This window comes from Pseudonaja textilis, chromosome 1 (assembly GCF_049901715.1).
Source record: "Pseudonaja textilis isolate UNSWEBS1 chromosome 1, rPseTex1.2, whole genome shotgun sequence".
NCBI classification, from domain to species: Eukaryota; Metazoa; Chordata; class Lepidosauria; order Squamata; family Elapidae; genus Pseudonaja; species Pseudonaja textilis.
Window position 1 is genome coordinate 100,255,078 of NC_141990.1, and position 23,520 is coordinate 100,278,597.

Consider the following 23,520-nt stretch of genomic DNA (forward strand, 5'->3'; position numbering starts at 1 on the left):
CCATACTCAGCCCTGTGTGCATCAGTATTCCTCTGCAGTAATTCATAGTAAAAGAGGAGAAAAAAATTCCACTATTATGGAACAGGCATCCATAACAACAGTAATAATGGATTTAGCATTAAGAGAGAAGTGTGTGTATTTTTGAGTCAGTTTGATTCCTACTTAGATTAGATTTCTTGGCAAGGTTTTCCAAAAGTGCCTCCTTCCAAGGGGCTGAGAGAGCATGATTGGTCCAAGCAAGGTCAACTAGCTGGTTTCATGTCTAAGGTAGGACTAGAACTCATGACCTCCTGGTTTCTAACTGATGCCTTACTGACTCTTTCAGTATAAATTATCACACTAAAAATTGACACAAGTAAAAAATATATAGTTTCGTCGATTTGTAATGAATTGGAATCTTCACATAGCAACCCAGTCAAAAGAAACATTTAATCTGCTCTTATTATTTGAGAAAATGTATTTGTTTTAATGCAATCTTGTATTCTAACAATCATTCTTCCTCCCCCCCCCTTTTTTTTCCTCCCTTTGCTTGTTGTTCTTTCATTCCATTTTTGGCCAAATGCAGAAGTTTAGGGACCTTGAAATTCCCAAGCCCTTAAATCTGTACATTCTCCTCTATTATTACATCTAGAGTAGGAGGTTTGTACTATCTACATCTGCAGGTAGTCTTTGACTTACAACCATTAGCTTACCTTGGTAACTGTTCAAAGTTACTACACTGGAAAAAGTGACTTACAATCAGTTCCCACACGTACAACAGTCACAGTATCCCCATGATGGCATGTTCGGGGGCTTGGCGTGTATTTACAAAGATTGCTGAATCCCAAGGTCATGTGATCACCATTTGTGACTTTCCCAACTGGCTTCCAGCAATCAAAGTCAATGGAGGAAGTTAGATTCATTTAATAACCATGTGATTCATTTAACAACTGCAGTGATCAATTCACAACCATGACAAAAAAGGTCATAAAATCAAGTGGAACTCACTTAATAACCATCTCGCTTAGCAACAGAAATTCTGGTCCTAATTGTGATAATAAGTCAAGGACTGTATTGCAACAGGGACCTATTTCTAAGCACCTAAATGCCTGAAGACATTCAATTCTATCTGGAAAATACACATGGAATTTGTCTCTGAAAATGGACTAACATACATACAACCCCACAGGCACATCAAAGGATTAAAATATATAAAAAAAACCCAGGAGATTAAAAAACTGACCTGCTTTGTTGGGTATTTGTTTAGCAGGGCTAAAAATAAGGCATAACATCTGGAGCAATCTGCCAAAGCTGCACAGCAGTCGTTGAAGGAAGAAAGTTTGCTGCACGTTTGAAACAATAATATAGATTAGGTTTTCTTTTACGATTTCCAGTTCCAGTATAATGTAAGTATTTTGCTTTGGTTTTAAACATCATTCATATTACAAAATGAAAAGACCAGCATTCTCTATTTTTGTACAGTTCAGTAGAAATAACCATTAGAGAAACAAGTGGCAATGGCTTTGATGACTAAAAAAAAATCAATTCTTTCACAAGGAATAATGACAATCAAAAGCTTAATTTAAGTTGCTGCAGTAGTAGAAGAAATCCCTCCACTGTTTCTGTGAGTCCCACTATGATTTCTTGCAGACAACACAAACATCTTCAAGCACCTCAACAAGAAAGACAAAGCGGCAGCAACCAAGGATAATGCAGCAGCAAATAACATGAAGTACTAATAAAGGAGAATATTTGTAGTTGAGTTGAGATCCTTGGTCCTGAGCTTGGTTGTTTTCTTGCAGACGTTTCATTACCCAAACTAGGCAACATCACTAGTGCACTGAAGATGTTACCTAGTTTGGATAATGAAATGTCTGCAAGAACAACCAAGCTCAAAGAGCACCAAGGACCCTGCGTACAGGAAGTGGCTACTGGAAAGCAAAGTGGTATTTTTATGAGAAGGAAGAAAAGACATATAACAACACCAGTGACAGAGAAACAAAGATGGCAAGTCCTAGGGCTCTCAGCTGATGTCAAGAAGACCTTGTCCTGTTTCACTGAACCATTTAATTATGGATAACAGAAGAAGAAAAATCAATGTATTATTATTGTATTCAGCCTTAAATGCTGCCTGCTGCCATTGGCCACTGTTACAGGAGACAGATTTCCTCTTATTTAATATAACGGCATTCTTTTTCTGAAGGAATCATACAGGGGTTGGAATATAAGAAGTTTTCTGTGTTAAACAAGCAATGCTGCTAATTCATTCCTATGGGGATGTTTTTGATGATCTTTGCTTTAGAGCAGGGGTGAATAAATTAGTAACCAGAGGCCATATCTATTGGTTGCTTGCACACACATACACACATACATACATACATACAAACATACATTCAAATGCACCTTCACATACATAGAGACACAGTAGCATTCAGCGTAAGTTCTTTTGGGGAGTAGGCAGAACTTAATCCTTTCCCAATAAATCAACTCAAAATTAGTACTGCACCCTATCTAGCAGTGAAAAGCAACAATATTTAAAAGGGACAATGGAAGAAGTCTTATGCTCTTCATGCCTAATGATTTTTGAGGCCAATTTCTGTTATGCTTATTGCTAAAATCATTTTTTAAAAATCCACAATGTCGAGCACGGTTGCTATAAAGGAGGAAGCAATAATAGCGTTTCTTCCTCCCCTCTAACAGCAATCCTAAGGCAGGTTACAGCATTAGAAGCAAGGAATAATCCTTTCCCACACACATTGTCTGCTGGCTGGGTCAGGGAGAGAAGTACTAACACTCTTACGGAAACCACAAGTCAAAACAGATAATGTACTCAAGGGTACCCAGCAGCCTGTGGGTGGTCTACTTGTATTTAGATTGCAGAAAATTTGTGTTTTCTTATTCAAAAAAGTGAGCCAAAACAATCATTCGGGAATTAAATGCTACACTGATCCAAAGTATTTCAACAGAAATATAAACAGTATCTCCATGGAAGCAACCACTTCAATAAATAATGAGGTGGCTGCTGAAGAGACAAAAAAGATCTACATTGTATTTTATTTTTTTTTAATAGTGAGGGTTACCTGAATATTCTGGCCACATTGATACATACATCCTTGTCACTCATACGTTTCTCCAATGTGAGGCAGAGCTCTGGAATTGCTCCATACTCAAGGAATTTGCACCGTGACTGAAGTAAGTCTACTAAGTTTCGTAAAGTGGCAGTGAGCTAGAGAAAATACATTTAAATATGAATTAAACAAACACAGTAAACATAATTTTGTTAGGAGTATTGTACATTTTTGAAAATGTAACTAAATTTTGTACAGCCTTTCTCTGATGGCAGTAGTGTGAAACTCAGTGGAAAATTTAAAATAGTGTGGGTTATTTAAACTTCAAGATATGAAACAATGATACAGGCTTGATTGTTAAAAACAGGCCTACTTGTAAGTCACTTTTTATCTGAAAGAACTTTAATCATTGCTTGTAGCGGCTTCTATTTTATTTATCAAATTTATATAGTTGCCCATCTTACAAGTGACTCTTAGTGGAGTAGAAGAAAAAAACAATAGTTTACAAATAATAGGAACAATTATTATTATTGATGTTAAAAATTATAAAACAGAGCTAAAACAAATCATGGGTGAAGGGATTATAATGGGAGAGCCATCTTACTGCCAGTAGTTTGCCAGTTCTCAGCTTGATGGCACAACCAGTTCTTGAGAGCCCTTTAGAAAGCCAGGAGTGATGGTGTCAGCTTAACTCAGAGGAGGAGATATTTCACAATGGAGGTGCCATAGCCAAGAAGGCCAAGTCCACGAAGAGAAAGGGCGTTGGCACTTACCTGACATGCCCGTTCTCTTTGAGCTGTGAAGAGCATCCAGTAGTGGGAGGTACTTCAGTCTCTGCTTGTCTAGGCTGGGGTTAATTTGTGGAATGCCCCTCCTTCTCCATGGGACTCCTCCCCAGCATTCCCCAGTTTTGGCAAAGACGAGAGAAACAAACGTTTGCAAAAACTGGACCATGTGGCATTGTAGATGAGAGTTGTTGAGGGGCGTCTGGCAGCTTGGATGGTGGCAATAACTGTTGGAAAACTTTTCGCTCTTCAGACGACTCCGCTCAACCTCCAGATGGTTAGGTGCAACCATTGAGGGTCCGGATATTGAAGGGGTCCCTGGGTTAACAAGACTCTGTCTGGCGGAATTCTCCATGGTGGTGATACGGATAGACTGCGGAGGTCTGCAAACCACGACCGTGTGGGCCAGTAGGGAGCTACCAGAAGCAGCTCCGCCTTCTTGTCGAGCAGCTTCTGGATGACCTTGGAGATCAGTGGAAGTGGCGGGAATGCGTACAGAAGCCCAAGGGGCCAATGGCAACGGAGCACATTAAAATTCTACGCTCCTTGCGAGGGGTATCTGGAAAGAAATCTCGAGAGCTGAGTGTTGAGGGGGGAAGTGAACAGGTCTATCACCGGCTGCCCAAATGTCCTGACCGCCTCTTGAAAGGGGCTTGGATGGAGGCGCCACTCCGGTTGATCTATTGTAGTCCTGCTTAGCCAATCTGTGTATTTGACAGTCCCAAAGTGTGTTCTGCTCTGATGGAAATCAGGTTGCTCTCTGCCCAATGACACAAGCGCTCTGCTTCTCATATGAGGTGTTTCGACTGAGTTCCCCCTTGTTTGTTTATGTGAGCTTTCGCGGTCACATTGTCTGTCAATATTGTGTTATTAATTGGGTACCTGTGGAAGGAAGCTGCGGAGAGCTAGGTGTACTGCTCGAAGCTCCAGCCAGTTTATCCTGCACGACTGTTCTATGGAGGACCAGCGTGTGAGTGATTGTAAGTGAGCTCCCCAGCCAAACAGGCTGGCATCGGTGGTGATGGCAAATTTGTGGGGCTTTTTGAATAGACAACCTTTGTTTATGGCTGGTCTGGTCCACCAGAGGAGAGAGATGAGGACCTGTGATGGAACCTTAACCTTGTATTTGGAATTGCTTCGGCCGGATCGCTGGTATGGGAGCAGGAACCACTAGAGGGATCTAGTGTGGAGCCGGGCCCAAGGAATAATAGATATACATGAGATCATCTTGCCTAACAATTTTGATAGATCAGTTAGGGACACCCTCTTATGAACCCTGATCTCCTTAACTAATTGAAGAATGCTGTTTTGACTATCTGGTGACAGAAAAACTTTGCTTTCCACTGTCCCCAGATGAATTAATTGAGTCGAAGGTGTTATATGACTCTTTTCCCAATTGATTGAGAACCCATGTAGTCATAGGGATTGTAATGTAGTCTGAGTATCTATGATTGCTTGATGAACAGAAGATGACAAAATTAAGATATCATCAAGATAACACTGCAGTTGTATGGGGACACCTCAGAGATGAGCAGCGAGGGCTGCAAGAACCTTTGTGAAGGTCCTGGGGGCAGATGCTAGTCCGAAAGGAAGAGCCACATATTTGAAATGGAGATTATTATAACAGAATCGTAAAAATTTATAGTGGGAAGGCCGAATGGGAATATGTAAGTACGCCTCCGTCAGATCTATGGATGTAAGGACGTCACCTTTTCTGATGCCAAGTTAGATTGCAGGGTATGCATTTTAAATTTGCGATATACTAAAAACTGATTAAGATGTTTCAAATCCAAGATTGCTCTCCACCACCCTGAACTTTTGGGAACAACGAAAAGATGTGAATAGAAACCTCGCCCTCGTTGGTCGGTAGCTACTGGTTTGATGGCTCGTATGTCCAGTAGATGCTGAATAGCTGTTTCCATAAGATTTCGTTTAACCGAATCTCTGGAAAGAGGACATGACATAAAGAAGTCTGGGGGAGCGGACTGAAACTCCAGCACAAGGCCGAATCTGATTGTGACCCAGGAATCAGATGTTGAGGAGTCCCATTGGTCCATGAATAATTTAAGGCAACCGCCAAAGGGAACTGGGTCCATTGGGTTATCTTGGACGCCGGAAAGATCTATTCCCCGCTCCTCGGATCTCTTGGGATTGGCCATCCCTTCCATTCCTATCCCCAAAGTCTGACCTCTCTGGCTGTTGCCCTGGTTGGAAAGGTGGGGAGGGTTTCTGGTATCTGGTTGAGAATGATCCCTGATAAAAGGGCTGAAAGGATCCCCTCCGAAAGGACTGAGGGTTTCTAGGGTCTGACTTCCGAAAAGGGGAAGGTAAAATTTTCTTTTTGTTTCGAGTCTCGATGAGTAGCAGATCGAGGGAAGGACCAAACAGTCTGTCTCCCGCAAGAGGAGAGCTTGCATTTATGCTTAATATTCTCTTGCCAATTAACCATAGCAAGCGTCATGCTGTGCCATGTGAAGTAATGGCTCTGGCTGAAAACTTAACTGCATGTTAAGTTGTGTCAGCTGAGAATTCAGTGGCTGCTATAAGCTTTGAAATGTCTTGGTGTGCTCTAATGTTAGAATTGGGGACATGCTCCCGTAATAGCTGGAGCCATCTAAGGGAAGAACAGGTAAAGAAGGAAGCAGCCGTGGCTGCTCTGATGGGCCACACATCAGACTGATGGGCTGTGCGTAGGGCTAGCTCAGCCCATTTTTCCTCCGGCTTTAATGCCTCCAGCGCCTCACTGGGAATGGAGGACGAGGACGCTAATCCCACAATGGGTTCGTCTACCTTGGGAGTATTCAACAATTTTAAGAAATCTAGGACCAAATTAAAGAATTTGCTGTCGTAACCCGTGGGGGCTGGGTACACTGCTGCAGAAGCCCAGTTTCTGTACCAGGTCCGCAAACATGTGAGGGACTGAAATCATGTCTGCCTCGAGTACAGGTTGGTTGAAGATGAGATTCTCTGGTCCCTCGTCTGATGGAGTTGAAATGGTAGAAGAGACTGGCTTGTCTCTGGGGAGCCACGCTGCACCTGGATGAGAGGGAGAGATCTAGGCGGGGAGTGGGGGAAGAGGAGGACAGCTCTGGACTGTGGGGTGAGGAAGCTTGAGAGGTCCTGTGTGCCTCCTGTGTGCACTTATCTATTTGTTTTTCCAGTGCTTTGTGTCGCCTATTGGCATCTTTTCTGATGCCTTAGAAGTCCCTTTTTTTTGCTTAGGATTGTGTTGAGATTTAGACTTGCCCCTTGAAGTTGAAGTGTGTGAACCACTACCCCCTGCCATTTTGATTATAGAATTAACAGTACGCTCGTTATTTAATGCTATATTGTGTAGGTGGTTGGCGCGGCCAGGGACCTGACCAAGGATGGACATGGTGCCCTGAAATCGAATCCCCCTCTTTTTTATATGAATATGAATAGCTGTTTCAAAATTGAATCGTATCTCAATAATAATAATTTATTGTTATGATATTATTAGTATTATTATATTGTTATGATTATTATGATTATATTAATATTATAGTTATTATTAATATTATCAGTGCGTATATGTATGCATAAATATATATGCATATATATATAAAGTGGATGTCCCAATCAGCCAAATTGAGAATGCCTAGCAGGCCAAATTATCACTCACAGGCCTTCAACAGCTTCCCTGCACAGGTGGACACTGGCCTAGGTGCTCGCTGTTGTGCCGCTGGATAGGGAGAACTGTGAGGTTAAGCCACAAGAATTAACAATGGCCTCAAATATGGTTAGAAACGAGGTTGTGATGATTCCTTGGGGTATTTTGAGTAAAAAAACCCTTAATCTGGAATAAGGATTACCTCACACAGTCTACTGAATTTGCATTCAGCAAAAATGGCGACCGGCCATTATTTGTGCCGCGTGTGCCAGCAGCAATCTCCCGCCGTGAAAAGGGATAAGCTCCAACAGCTTTCCCTTAGGGCTAAACTGGCTGGGAGGGGTGAAAATAACCAGGCGATTACACCTCCACCCCTAAACAGCGTTCTGGGGAAAAAAACTTTGATACGATTTAGGAGAGAGCAAGAGAGAAAAGCCACGCTGTTTGTATGTTAAAACGGTGCAGCTATTGCTATGGCAAGGGTAGGGCTAGTGGGGGAGGGCAGAACGAAACCGAAGCCACCCTGCGCTTAGGAGCGCAAGAAGCGCTTCCTGATAATGCGATCCCTGATGTCCAGGTGTCAAAGGCAGCGTCGGTAGATTGATGAGCAATTGTTAGAAGAACCTGAAAGATGAAATTGACTGTCTTCAAACCTGAACAAGAATTCTCCTGTTTCGGCCAAGGAGTAATGAAAAGCACTGCCTATCTCTCAAGAGGCTGAGCCAAAAACTGGGGAATGTTGGGTCCCATGGAGGAGGAAAAGTATTCCGCAAATTAAGCCCATCCTAGACAAGCAGAGACTGAAGCACCTCCCCCTAATAGATGCTCTGAGCAGCTCGTGGGAGAACAAACATCATGAAATGTCACGTAACAGCAATGTGACACAGCGAGTTTGACATCTGTATTATAGATCTAGAACTATTAAGTTAAAGCGCCTGCTGCACCTTAGATTGCTTTAGCTAATTCAGAAAAGCTCACCAGGGTAGCACAAGGTTAGAACTGAAATAATATAGTTGACTAGACTGAAAATTTGGAAAACATCTCAGAATAAAAGTAGTAACAAACCACTTCCACAATACCGTTAAGAAAAAAAAAAAACTTGGACAGTCCTCCAAGAGTCAAACCAGGGAGAACTATTAGAAAGTTTGAACCTTTTTTGTTGAAATAAATTGAAATAAGTGAATAATTGAAATAAAAATGTAATTCTGACCTGGACCAAGAGATGTCCTGAACTGGAAAATCGAGTATCATCTTCATTAATTTCATTAATCATTCTCATTACTTGCAGCAGGATTTCAATAGCTCCCTTGTTGACCATTTCATTAATGAGGCTCGCATTGCCAGAAATAAATTTTATAGCACCAGTGCAATAAAGAAAAGCTTCAGTGTTTGTTTGCAAGTCTTCTGTTCTCAGAATCTCAAGCAGAGAGTCTATAGTAAAAAAATTACATGATGTGAATCTTCATCTCTAGTGCAATTTTTTTGCTCCCGCAGAATGAGGTTTAGTTCACCCAAGCCCCCCACTTTTTAAAAGGAACTGTCAAATAAATTAATAATAACTTCTCTAACGAAGCTGCCACTGAGTGACCATGAATGAGTTGGGCAGACATATAAAGTTTCTAAATTAATTAATTACTGATTATTGTACATAAAATTACCATAGAATTTGTAATATAGCAATCAATATAAAATGGATCAAATAAATAATTCTGCACTGTTATTTATTTATAGTACTTTGAAATAAAAGCATTCAATGGGATTGCAAAAACAGTTGCTCAAGATTAATTTACTAGCTGCCATCCCAATAATTCAGATAAGGGATAAGGAAGAAAAAAAGCTGAGGAGATTTGTTAAAGAGAAGGAAATTGCAATAGTGGAGCTTACATTTATACAAGCTATTTCTGGCTATTTTTTCCCCATTGAAACTATGTTTCAACTCTTATTTAAACTTCAACATTCCTTTTTGCAAATACAGCTCACAGTGATTGCAAGAAGGTCCGTTTTTAAAAAGGAAATCAGCACACAATTTTAATTTGCTTAAATGGAAGTTGCATATAATGAAAAGTCTTGGTCACAATAATAAAAATAATTCGAGGTGAATTATTCCTGATTATTAGTAGGTACTAATCATGTGTGTCTTATTTCAGCTTGAAAGTATCTTATCTTTCTGATAGTAATACCCAGCTATGCACAGTTTTTACTTTTTGATTCAACTATCTTATTTTAATTTAAAAATAAAGAGAAAAAAATAACACACACATAAACAAATAACACATAAATACACACATAGAATGAGAGAGACGGATCCCTTCCGGTTTGAGCTTCTTTGGCGACAGACCGAAACCTCGTTTCTGCGAGGCTTCGATCCGTGTTCGCTGCTGGAGTGCCCCGAGCCGGCTGGTTTCGGGGCTAAGCCATCCCGTAGAGATGGTGAAGAAGGGGGAGACTGCCTGCAGGGTTGGCGATTACTCCCTTTCCCGAAGGCGGTTGTAGCGGTGGTCAGAAATGGCCACCACAAAGAACTCAACCAGAAAGGAATGTGCAGGAGGAAGATAAGAAGAGAAAGTTTTGGTTGACCAGGTCAAACAGCAAAAGCAACAAATAAGATACCATGGAATCGAAACTATTAAAATAAAAACAATAACATTGTTCCCTAAGAAGATTTTTAAGCTGCGAAGGAGAGAGAAAAGGGAAAAGATTTGGGATTTTTTTTCTCCTTTTCCTATCCTGACAGCTAAGAAACTTAAGCAAGAAATTGGAAAAAAATCCACTTTGACATTAATAGGCATTTAATGCTGAAAATAAAAAGTCAAAGGGATAATAAAGATTTGTGGATAATTAAAAGCTTTTGAAAACAGGAAAGGAGAGAAAAAGAATAAAAGGGCAGGATCTGGAAGGGAGGAGACTGCCTGGAATTAAAAAGAACTTACAGCAAAATATCAACAAGACTTCCAAAAGATACATTTTAACTGAAATATCACAACAAAAACCCCAGGAAGAGAAAGTGGAAAAAGAAATAAGAAGAAATAATTTGGGACTATTTGGATTACTTGATGATTTCTGGATTTTTGGTTGTTATATTTGAAAGACTAAAATCAATCGGGTGGTTGTTTAAAAGAAGAACTGAAAATGGAACTTAAAAAGTACAAAGAAGATGCACAAGAAGGGAGGGGTTATTTTGGCTTCGTATTTCAGTTTTTGGAAATGGAGATTTGGAATTATGAGAAACAACAAGAAATGCCTGCAGAACAAGAAGACTGGGACAAAGAAGAAGCCATCTTTAATGAACAAGTAATCTTAGGTGGGGGAAAAAAAGGAAAGCGGGGAAAGAGAATGGAAAGTTTAAGATTGGGAAAAACCCCCCCCCACAAAAAAAAATAGAGTGAAAAATAAGTATAAAATCAGAAAGCAACAGAAGAGGGAAATGCAGAAGAGAGAATTAGAAGTAGAGAGAAAAGGGGGTAAAAGGGGGAGGGAGAAGAAGAGAGGGAAGAAAGAAAGGAAAAGAAGTTATAAAGGACAGAAACAAAATATAGAGAAACAGGGCCCATTTAGAGACAATGGGTGAAAATTTAATGGAAAAAGGGATTCTGCAAAGGTACATAAGATAGTATTGTTATATTAGAAACAGAAATAATTTTAGAAAATATGAAACATGTATGATTAAAATGTTTGATAAAAAAGCTATCGTAATTCAGTGGAATGCTTGTCAATAAATAAATGTAACAAAATGAATATCTAATGATTTCCAAAACATATGTGAAGAGAAATAAGGGAAAAATTAATTATGGAGATTATATGTGTCTTTAAGGAAGTATGATATTTAATTGAAAAGAAGTGTTAAAGATGTTAAGATTTTAATGGTTATTAATGATAGAACTGAATTGGATTGGAATGAGGGTTTATAATTACATATATTTATAATCATATTTTTTAAAAAAATATAGTGCGTATTATAAGAATGTACCAAGCAGAATTCGATTGGAAGTTATGTATTATGTATTATATTGAAGGTCATAACCTTAAGGTATATATTGAAGTTTAAATAAGAGTTGAATGGATGTAATTAAAAGATATAAAGGTGTCATACTCCAATTAGTAACTACAGGAGAAAATTTGTTTAATGAGAAAAGATAATATGAAATTGAAACAGAACAGACAAACGTATAAATATAATGATTTGAATTGAGATGAGATAATCAAAATAAAATTGAGAAAATTAAAAGAGGGGAAAAGCTATATAGTAAATGTAGAATAGTATAAGATATGGAATAGAACACAAAAAGGGGCATGAAATTGAATTTGTGTCTGTATAAAGAAGTTCAACCCGGGACCATGCTATTTTCAAAAAAGACGTTTTATTTGTATTTTGTATGTGTGAAAACCCAAATAAAATTTTATTAAAAAAAAAAGAATGAGAGAGAAAGAGAGACTCAGGCCCTAAATTAGAAACATTGACCATGTGGAGTAATATTGACCACACTTTCTGTTACTAACACTTATTTTAATTCTAGCATTTAAAATCAGATGTATCAGAATCTTTCTAACAGACATCTTTTTAGCTACAGACCATACACACAAGTTAATTCAGAGTTCTTTATATTCCAATACATTCTAAATTTTCAGTATATAATTACCTTAATAGTACAATATATTTATATTACTCATCCAAGCATCATATGAATCTTATGACTATTAAACTAAATTATGTAATTATAGAAAATGTTTCAAACATATCTGTTTCATTTCATAATTTTATACAAGTCAGTTCTCGACTTACAATTCATTTAATGACCATTTAAAGTTACAACGGCACTGAAAAAGTCAATAATGACCATTTTTCACACTTACAACCATTGCAGCATCATGTGATCAAAATTCAGATGACTCATATTTATGACGGTTGCAGCGTCCTGAGGTCATGTGATCCCTCTTTTGCAACCATCTGACAAGCAAAGTCAATGGAGAATCCAGATTGACTTAACAACTGTGTGACTAATTTAATTATGGTGATTGACTTAACAACTGTGGTAGGAAAGGTTGTAAAATGGGGCAAACTCACTTAATGAATGTCTCACGTAACAAAAGAAATATTGGGCTCAATTGTGGCCATAAGTCAAGGACCACCTGTACTTCCAACATATAAATAAATATTGATACTCAATGCTTGTAAACATCCTTTATATTACCCTATAAACACAAAAGTATTTCCTTGAATTGATCACATATTAAGATGACAGGATACAAATCTAACATTCTTTTTTAAATTCTAGCCCACTGTTTGGCAGCTGAAACTATTTCAATACTTTGTCCCAAGTTGCCTGCAAGTTCTAAATTTTCAATTATGACAATAGTTTAGGAGTTTTGAAAGATAAAAATAGTTAGCAATGTTAGGAAAGTGAAATGCATGTTGCAATACATTCAACAGTCTAATTAACTAAAATATCATTTAAAAGTCTGATTAACAATCATCTAATCCAAAGTGTTACCATTTTCTTGCTCCAAAAATCCAGATGAAAGAATTGTGTGCAATATTAATTTCTCATGCAAATTAGGATTATAACTTAAGTTTCCTCCCATTCACCATTTGAATATGTGTTACATCCTTTGATGCAGAAAAAATATGTGATTTAGCCAAATCAGGTGGGGAGGGAGAAGGGGTCAAACAATCTCTATCTAATTGGTTTTTGGAATACGTTACTTAGATTCCATGATGAAACAGAGATCAAAGAACAAGTCTGATGATTAGTTTTCATTTCTCTTTCTATATTTTTCTTGGATTCCAGCTGCAATTTTATGTCTCGTTTCTACCCAGTAATAATATTTGTATTTCTGATTATGTAATATTATCTTCATTAGCTTCAAAAACATTAACACGTTTAGGCAAAATCAGAAACAGAAAAAAATTAACACCAAAATTCAGGTTGAAATCATAGTTATACTGAAACATTTGGCAGTTTCATATTCCCACACACATAACAGTGAGTATATCATCTTTTCCACATTATAAAAGACATTCTACTGAGTCACAGAATAGCATATTTACCTACCCAGTATTTGGTCATTCTCAATAAGGGAATCGTTTTTTTCACTTCTGCTGATTTTAAATACTAATTTGCAAACATTAAGCAGATTCTTCCCACTCACTTTCAGCTATAAGGAAGAATGAAAAAAGAGAATATGTAGTAAATAACTATACCTTATGTTTTAGTTGTTCTTTTAAGAGCAGATATGCCACACAGTTTCTCATATTACAGGTAGCCCTCCACTTACAAACATTTATTTCGTGACCATTCGAAGTTACAACCCTTTGGAAAAAGTGACTTGGCACCACTTTCACACTTACCACTATAGCATCCCCATGTGATCAAAATTTGGATGCTTGGCAACTGTTACATATTTCTGTTGTGTCCCAGGTCATGGGATCACCTTTTGTGACCTTTTCACAAGCAAAGTCAATGGGGAAGCCAGATTCCCTTAACAATTGCATTATTAACTTAGTAACTACAGTGATTCACTTAACAACTGTGGTAAGAAAAGTCGTAAAATGGGGCAAAATTCACTTAACCCTGGTCTTGCTTAGCCACAGAAATGTTGGGCTCAATTGTGCTGGTAAGTCAAGGACTACCTGTACGTATATCAGTGGTGGGATTCAAATATTGTTGCCACCACTTCAATGGGTGTGGTTTGGTGGGCGCGCTTTGTGCGCATGCACACTTTGCATGCGTGCGCCAAACGTGCACTTTGCACAGGGGCATTTGCGCAGGCGCAAAGGCATTCTACCTTGCCTCCTGCAAGTCTGCACAATCTCCCGGTTGCTTCAGCAGCTGCCGTGAGGCACTATTCTGTGCTGCGCAAAGCAGCTGCACTTCAAATTCAGCGGATAAAGATGAGTATGGGAACCAGGGCGGGTGGGTGGGCCCAACAGCAGAGCCATTAGAGCAGCAGAGAGAACTAGTTTGGTCTCCACTGCTCATCACTCCTACCGGCTCTCCAGAACTGGACAGAACCGGTCGAATGCCACCACAGATGTACATGCTGCACTTAACTGAAACTAGAAATATTTGCAGCCTTATCATAGCCCCTTCCAAGGTATTCTGAAACAAATACTCAGATAAGAGCTCCCATATCAAATGATCAACATAGCCATTTATCTGATCCAAGATTATTGGACATGGAAAAATCTACAAGAAAGTGGGGGGCGGGGGGGGGGGGTAAGGATTTCAATGCAATCTTAGGAAATGTCCTCCATTTATACACCAACTGCAGCATTCAGTACTACATCACATAAAATAGTGCTTTCTGTTACATCCAACATACTGGAATATGATTATAAAACTATCTGCAAGATGCTGGTTAATCTAACGACATTTAACCAGTTTCCCATGTTATAATTCATTTGGGTAATTCTAATTGAAATAGTTCTGCTTTAGACACATCATCATAGGAAGAAAAATGTAATCATTGTTATTCAAACAGATATATTGCAAACCCATACACATACAGACAATCTGAATTTCCTTGATGAATAGATTTCCCCTTCACTTGAATCCAGCATACCATTCTGAATGTCTGAATGGAGAAATTGTTGAAAGCAGGAAATTGTTAAAAACCTAGCAACAAGTTCTTATAAATTATTGCATAGTTACTAGGTGATGATTAGCAGGGCCTGGCAAATGTCTCAGTTAGAATTATGACAAACATACTTTCAAATGAATTAAATAGTATATCACAAATTACACGACCATGATATGATAGTAACTGTTGCCAGCATTTTGTAAAAATTTTATATAAAGTTTTGAATCGTTTAGGAGAGATACCATACACTGTAACAATATTCGTTTCCTCTTGAGTTTCTTTTGCTATCTATCCCTTTGATATTCAACCAATCAAGTAAGAAATCAGGGAATGTGGTTTATGACTTATTCTAGGATTCAAGTAAACATATTCAAGCGAATGTTGTTATGCCTTTAAAGTGTACACAAAGTGTAGCTGCTTTTTGGCATACAATTTAGTTCAAAAAATTTGACTAGAGTAAACACAAGATATTTTTATCTACCCTGTTTCTCCAACAATACGGCCTCCCCCAATAGGAAGTCCCAGCATGTTTTATAGGCATGAAATGAAATTAAGCCCCTCCCCCCAAATTAAGGCCTATATTAAAACATGCGAAATGGGGGAAATGGTGGTGGGGGGCTTGCCGTTAGGAAGTACTTTTGTTGCACACCCGGATATGGTGCTGCCTGCGTTGACCCTGATACGAAGTGCCCCACCAACGCCGAGGTCAACATCCAAGCCGTTGCCACCCGCCCAAAGATGCAAGGGGGGGAATTAAGTCACCCCCCCCAAAAAGACGGCCTAGCCATTTTTTCGGCGCTCAAAAAAAAAAAAAGACTCGGCCTTATTATATGAGAAACACTGTACTATTGTGTGCTATCACTTGGGCTGAAATTCTATATTTATTTACTTGGAAGTAAATTCACCTCTAAACAGCCAAAGGAATCATTGCACTGTTAATCTCCTAGATTTTAAGAACCAAAGAAAATTAAGTGTAATTTTAAACAGTGCAAAGTTGAGTTCTGCAACTTCTTGTGAAAAATAGATTTAGTGGTTAAAGTTTAGTTGTATTTCTCAGGATATAACTACCACTTTCATACAAGTATCATGTAATCACATTCTGTAACAGGTATGACATATTTAACTTACACCCAAAATGATTTTTGCTAATTTCAAGCCAAGAGGATCTGAAGTAACATCAACTAATTTATATAACACTTTCAATAGCAAATTTCGCTTCTTGAATCGCTTGCCAAGCATATTTCCTTCTTCCAAAGTTTGATAAAGAATAGCACAGGCATCGCAAAGTCTTTCTGCATTGTTTTCTATTTGATTTGGGAGAGAAAAACAGAAAGTAAAATTAGCGATCAAATATTTTAAAGAGGAAGAAAGGAATTTTTTTTAAACAAATACCACAAAACCTGCACTATCAACAAACACAGCTATTTTAAATTTTATGGACTCAAATGGAAAGTTCCTTTCAGTACTCCTCTTTAAAATGATCCTGGAGTAAAAACTATATAAATAGCTTTTGGCCAGTATCATTCTAATAGATGTTTATGTGACTATCCTTACCTTTCCCAGAAAGACCATGCATTTGTCTTCAACGAGAGGCAACTAGACACCAGACTAGGGTCATGTGTAACCTGCTAGCACTAGCAGGCAATAAAGTTCTTTAAGAAACATGGGATCAAAAATATGGGGCTTCTCGGCACTGATGTTAAGATGAGGGAACTGAAGGAGTGAAATGAATATATTACACTTGACAGATGTTTAGGGCATTTGTTTCACCCTTAACATTCCCAAAACCATTTCCATGGCTCTACTTATTTTTGAAACGTGGCCTCAAATATGCCACTGAAAGCCTTCTGCCCTACCTGATTCTTAAGCACTAATCTCAGCAAGCACAATATACAATGCTAAGACATGAAAACTGAAGCACAGAATTAAGTGTGTATTTATGATTTTTTTAAAAAATACCCACAAATATTTTGGTCTTTTAACTCCTAATATGGGATTTGTCATTCAAAACATCAAATAGCCTATTTCTAGTACATGTCATTAATATTTACAGCCTCTTTGAATGCTTATCGTATGCATTCTCAACGGACTTTTAAACCTTGCAAATACATCTTTATATCTCCATTCCACTTTGCCCCCAGTCTAAACTAAGAGCAGGAATATAGGCTATCTTGGCAGCAATGGGACTGTTTAAAATTGATAATAGGAAAAACATTATTAGAACTAATAAATAGAATGAAGCCTTGCAAAGTCTAGTTTATGAAATCCAAATAATTTTTATAGAACTATATTATTTACCAATCTGTAATATATGTAAAATTGGTAAAACTTTTATTTTCCAATAACTTTCTTCTTCTTCCTCTTCTTCCATTTCATTTGTTTCCAAATTATTTTCTGAAACATATATTATTGAAGAGATATATTAACAATGATTTTCAAATAGTCACACAACAAAACTTATGGCAAAACATTTAATAAGACTGTAATTTGTTCTATAACAGTATGTACCAATCAGGTAAAACATAAATATTTCAACAGAAATTTCTTAGTAATCTAACTTCAACAGTCTCAATAATAAAAAGAAGAAAAACAGGAAGCTTAAGCAAAGGCAGACAAGTTCAGAAGTTCCTTCTCTCTGTGGTTTATTGGTATAACCACAGCTTTGTATGCTGGTCACAAAAATGACACTGGTCTACATTTATTGGCTGCTGTTTTTAGCATGTAAAATCCAAGAGCCTTAGCAACACTGAGTTTCACATAACTCAATGTTAATTATCTTAAAAATCTAACTACTATACAGGAGAGAATCATTACAATTCCAATAAGTACTACTGTAACTTGCTAGTTTTCCACTTGAATAAATTAACATTTTTTTTTAGTTCATAGAAATCTTTCTTTAGCAAAAGCACAAAATCTGGAGCGTTTAGCCTTGCCAAAGATGATCTGGGCTGTTATGTTCACAAAACCAATCTCTCGGCTGTTATGTTCACAAAACCAATCTCTATTTTCTTTTGTATAATCAAATTACATGTGTATGCATACATGCACATACACAAACACAAAAATGGCACTCATTTTTATGGGTGGCTCAGTATGGCTTAAAACCTCTTCCATTCCTTCTTTCCAAATTGGTAAGAAACACAGCAGAGTGCCAATATCAATCTTCTTGAAATTCACATGTAATAAATAATAAAAATTACATGGGAAACAAAATTACATTGATGTGCAAAATATTCCATGCACATTCCTGTGTTTGGAACAGGTTGTATCAACTAGTCCATTCCACAGGAGTTTAGTCCAGAGACATTCCTAGAAAATGCACAGTATGTTCTGGGCATGTTCTAGGGAGAGTGAAAATGAGAAAACATAAAAGCCACTAGTTATAGCCAGATTGTGATTCACTTGATACAGTCTAACTCAAATGTCAACAGATAGCATATTTGTCACTTTATCTGGTACCCCACAAATTGGATATTAGATAATATGGGAAATGGTACCAACTTTCAGAGTTCCTACCTTCTGAAACAATATAGAAAGGTAACAGTGATACCTTTCATTCCCAATTCCCTCAAGTGCTATAAACACACACAGACACACACAAAACCAATAGCATCAAAAGCTACTGACAGAATAAGGAAAATCAATACTTCTCTCTCTCTCTCATCACATGACTGTGGGGATGCTGCAAAGGTTGTAACTGTGAAAAACGGTTATAAGCCATTTTTTTCAGTGCTGTTGTAACTTTGAACAGTCATTAAATGAACTATTGTAAGTTGAGGACTACCTGTAAATGCTTACTTCTACCAACTGGGCCATCTACAACAACGGGCAAAGCCATTATCTCACGATCACTGCCAGCCCAATTAGAATTCTGTCAAGCGGGGTTCAGCATGATTTTCTGGGGGGAAAGACAAACTGGTTCTGCTGGAGGAAGCGCTTTATTGCTTCTCTTCTCTGACTTGTGACTAACAAGACATTTCAATGCAAGACAGAAAAAATAATGGGCTCCTACCCGACTTCTTCCAACTAGTGTTTTTAGAGTTAGAAGACAGTTCAAACTTGGTAATACAACATAATCATATCATGTACAGGTGGGGAAAGAGTTTACTAAAAATCAGTGAATGCTAACGGATATGAGGAACATAGAAGGGAAGGTAGTAAAATGCTCGTGCGTATGGTTTCCCATAACCCCCAAGCAAGCAATTTAAGAATAAAAGCACATGTGTGAGGGTGGGGGTGGGGACCACTCTTAGATAATAAAGTTCAATTCAGTGAAAAACAAAAATGAAATTAATAATAAAAGACAACCTGGCAGAGTCTACAACATAAATGTAATTGTTGCTAATAAAACAACAGCATCATGATGGTATAAGGCAAAGTTCTTCAAACCCCAGAGTTCCACAAAAGACTAAAGGCAAATAGAAAAGAGAGTCCATAGCAATTTTTCTGTGATATAACAGTAAGGGACAGCTACATTAAAAAGCCTCCCCGCACCCTGCCTGTTTTTGTGCTCAAGCTGTCTTATCACTCTGTATCTGTTTGAGAGGTAGGCAGGAGGAATTTCTGGGAAATCCTTTTTTAACTAACAGATTATATGAAGACCTCTGGAGAAATGATTTCAATTTTGGAGCAGAACTGGGGGAACTACTTCAAGTCTACTTCCGCTATGGAAACAAACTGGATGACTTCAAGCCATTGGCTTGTCTCACCCCAATACATCCCCTAAGGACAAAAATTGCCATATACAAATATACAAGCTCCTGATGGAATAACAGGGACTTGGAAAGCAATAGAATAAGCTGCTTGGTCTAAACTGTTTATTGCTTCAAATATGAACCATTGGTTTTAATTGGGATTAGAAATGCACCAGTAGCCAGCACTGATAGCTTAATTTTCTACATTTGACCATCTCATCTGACCAAGTGAAATTTATGAACTGTAAAAGCAGGCTGATGTATAGCAGTCTTTGTGCGCTTAATAATTTTCTCCTTAAGTCATATTAACGTTATAATTGGTGGTAGCAATTCCTAGAAGGGACATATAAGACATACTCAAAGTTTTCCTTGACTATACTAGCGCTGGGATCCCAGATTCTATATAGCTGCATCTGGAGCCAATTTAAGTCTCATTTTAACCACCTTCTCCATCTCTAGACGCTAGGGATGATAACTAATGATACTTTGTACATCCAAATTTCTGGATGATTAATCTTAAGGGTTTTAGGTAGATGTCGACAAACATGAGGGATACAATGGAACTTCATGATATTATGTTGTTTAATGGAGTGGAATGGAATACAAATCCCCAATATCATTTTGATATAATTTCTCAACTAAGGACTAGAATTTTTATAACACCATGGTTTCTAAGTCCTCCACAGATAAACCACTGGGTGATTGCAATCCTGTCTACAATTCTCATCATATTGCAATATAACAAAGATTGATTCTATTCTGTGATAAATTTTAAACAAGCTTATTCATTCTAATCAATATAATCTCCCACTGCTAGATTAATTCCAATGCTTTGCCCAATAATTATTGCAATCAATTTGCAGAATTAAATCATCTTTTTAATTAAAAACTGTCTCCAAGCTTCAAGCACCTCGTTGTTTTTCATCCCATGTCTTCCAATTTCACAGGGCAAATAAAAATCTAAGGATCAACCTTCCAATAATTTGTACATGACGTACCATCATATATTATTTTTTGTTTACCTTGGACTCTCACAAACAAAGATATCTAAACCAGAAGAAATATAAACATTATACAAAAAATGTCTAGTGAATCATAAGCTTTCAGCTTCATGAAAAAAAATCACTTGAAAAAATATGATCGAAGAATAAAATCTTATTCTTATTCTTAATTACATGTGCAGCACTCATCCAGCATCTTTAACTGCCCAAAATATCAAGGAGCCAACATCATTCTATGACTGGGAAATTTTGGGGGGATGTTTATTTATTAAATTGTTATCCCACCTTTATTATAATTCACAGCTTCAAACATACCTAAGAGTCCTTTCTCCTCCTATTTTTCTCCCAACAATAAACCTGAGAAGTGGGTTGGGTTAAGAGAGAGCGACTGCCCCAAAGTCACCCAGCTGGTTTTCATGCTTAGAACTAGAACTTACAGTCTCCTTGCTCCTAGGCCAGCACCTTAACCACTACATCAAACTGGCTGGCCACGCTAAATTCAAACTGGACACTAAAGCACTAGCAGTTGGATTTTTGTGAATGACACCCACAAAACTAAAAATAAATAAGATTTTTAAAACTTAACTAGGAAAGTATACACTGGAAGGTAAAAATCTGTATTAATGTAAAATATTCACAGAAGCAATGTTAACCAGTATGCTTAGCTTTCGTAACTGAATGTAAATATTGAACATAGTATATAATTGTTTTCCTGAGCTGAGCAATATGCTAAAGAAATAAAGAGACTATTTCTAGGAAAAAGCAATGGCACTTCTATAAAACATCATGAAAACTATGTATATTTTTATGCCAACACACAGCAGAATAATTAAATAATTAAAGAATAATTAAACATTTAAATAAATTAAATAAAATCAGTCTCTTAGAAGTAAAAAAAATAATGAAAAAGGTAGACATCTGATTCAAAGATATGAAGAATATCCCAGACTAAGAAAAATTCAATCAATCAGTGCTGGAAGAAAGACTGACAGACTATTCCACTGAGGCAATAATTACCAAGTAGAAACTCAATCTTGGGCATGCAATGATAGCTGAGGATGAAATGAAGATGAAACTAGATAAAATTACTAAATTGGTAAAGTTGAGAGATGTAGAAGATAGGAAGGCAAGGTAGATCGATGAAATCAGAGATAACCCTGGAATGTCCAAACAATACCTGTGGATCATCACCTGGAACACATCACATGGGGGAGCGTAATTGTCGATAGAATCTCCAGGAGTCAAGATATCTAACTCAAGATATCCAACACAAATGAGCTTGAGCAAGCCAAAATTAAGTGTAATTAAATTAACATTTGGTTATATTTTATCAAATGCTTAACAACATAATTCCTGCTTCGTATGTTATGACAAACCAGGACTTGTGAACAATTAGGTTAAGTCAAATTCTATTTCTTTCCTTTTGGACACATGGGAAGAGTACTGAAGACTGAAGCTTTGCTCTGGCTTGCCAAGGCTCATTCACTTATCATTACATTACAATGAAAAATTATATATGGGCTAAGTATGTGACATGTACCTGATTTAGTTGCAGATTTAGTCATTTCGGTATAGTCTGGATATGATAAAGGAGACTCTTGTCTATTAAACTGGTCACTAAAAAGGGGGGGAAATTAGCAGTAATTTAAAAACATGCCAAAAGCTATCAAAATTATGAATACATGTATAATATTTACTCTGACCTTCCATCCACTAACCTGGGAATGCATTTTACTAAGTAGAGAGCTCTTTTTAACATTGATGATCTTGCCACAAACTATGCTACTAGATCTCCCTGCATCCAAACAATTTGGATTTCCTCAGGAACCAAAATTGCACACACACTCTTCCTCCCTCTCATATACCAATTGCTAAACAAATTGAGCAGGGATATTCATCAATATATTTTATTCCATTTATACAAATTATTTATCATAACTTTTAATCAACTGCTGTGACCAACTGCTGCAAGTAATTTAGTAACTTTGTGATAGATTAAGGTAGGGGTGTCAAACTCGTGGCCTGTGGGTCAGATGTGTCATGCGCTGGCCACGCTCACCTCCTGGAAAAAAGTTGCGATATATCACGTGATGACAACATGATGACAGAGTTTGACACCCCTGGATTAAAGAGTTTTCTCTTGCAAATCAAAGAAATTTCCTGTAATCTAATTTGGTCAGAGGATGGCAACACTCATTACAGATAACTGCAACTCACAATTAGATGATCAGTGCTCCCAAGAGGTTTGTTTTTAGCACACTCTACCAAGAGTTGATACAGCACTGAGAATGAGTGGGCGGCCAAACCACCTGTTTCTCAAGCTAAATTGTCTCACCACAACCAGTTTTGGGATCAGCTGGGAAGGAAAGGAGAAGAAGTCTGTTTGCTCTCCCCCGGATAAACTGAGGAAGGGAAATTGAGCATTTATTTATATCCGCTGGTCAAAGTCGTGAAAACAATACCCAATCCTATATGCCACATGTATTTTTTTTTAATTAATAGGAAATATAAATGGGTTAAAAGACAAAATATTTTACCTCCTCTTAGACTTCTACCTTCTTAGATTTCCTTATATCAGAAATGAAACTGATTCTTCTTTTATGAATAATTTAATATTAAATGCATTGGTTTCATTTTTTTTACACAATGCATTTAACACACTTTTATGCAGAGTTTTAAATTTAATCTATCCGTATTGCAGTAAAAGAATCATACCACAAGAGGTCATCATTACTGAACATAAAAACTGATGAGCTTCTAAGTCTGAGCAGATACAACCCTGTA

The 23,520-nt window shown here is 37.5% G+C and overlaps 1 protein-coding gene across 4 annotated transcripts in view; it reads right to left on the reverse strand.

Moving 5' to 3' along the window:
• Window positions 1-23,520, reverse strand: part of ARMC2 (armadillo repeat containing 2) — a 40,677-nt gene that overhangs the window by 6,141 nt on the left and 11,016 nt on the right. For all 4 annotated transcript variants that reach the window (XM_087913249.1, XM_087913252.1, XM_087913259.1 and 1 more), the window contains 7 exons: window positions 22,277-22,353; window positions 17,340-17,435; window positions 16,170-16,345; window positions 13,514-13,616; window positions 8,674-8,894; window positions 3,060-3,205; window positions 1,223-1,322 (listed from right to left, as the gene is read on the reverse strand). In XM_087913249.1, the coding sequence (XP_087769375.1) occupies window positions 1,223-1,322; window positions 3,060-3,205; window positions 8,674-8,894; window positions 13,514-13,616; window positions 16,170-16,345; window positions 17,340-17,435; window positions 22,277-22,353 (919 nt within the window). The remainder of the gene's footprint in view (window positions 1-1,222; window positions 1,323-3,059; window positions 3,206-8,673; window positions 8,895-13,513; window positions 13,617-16,169; window positions 16,346-17,339; window positions 17,436-22,276; window positions 22,354-23,520) is intronic.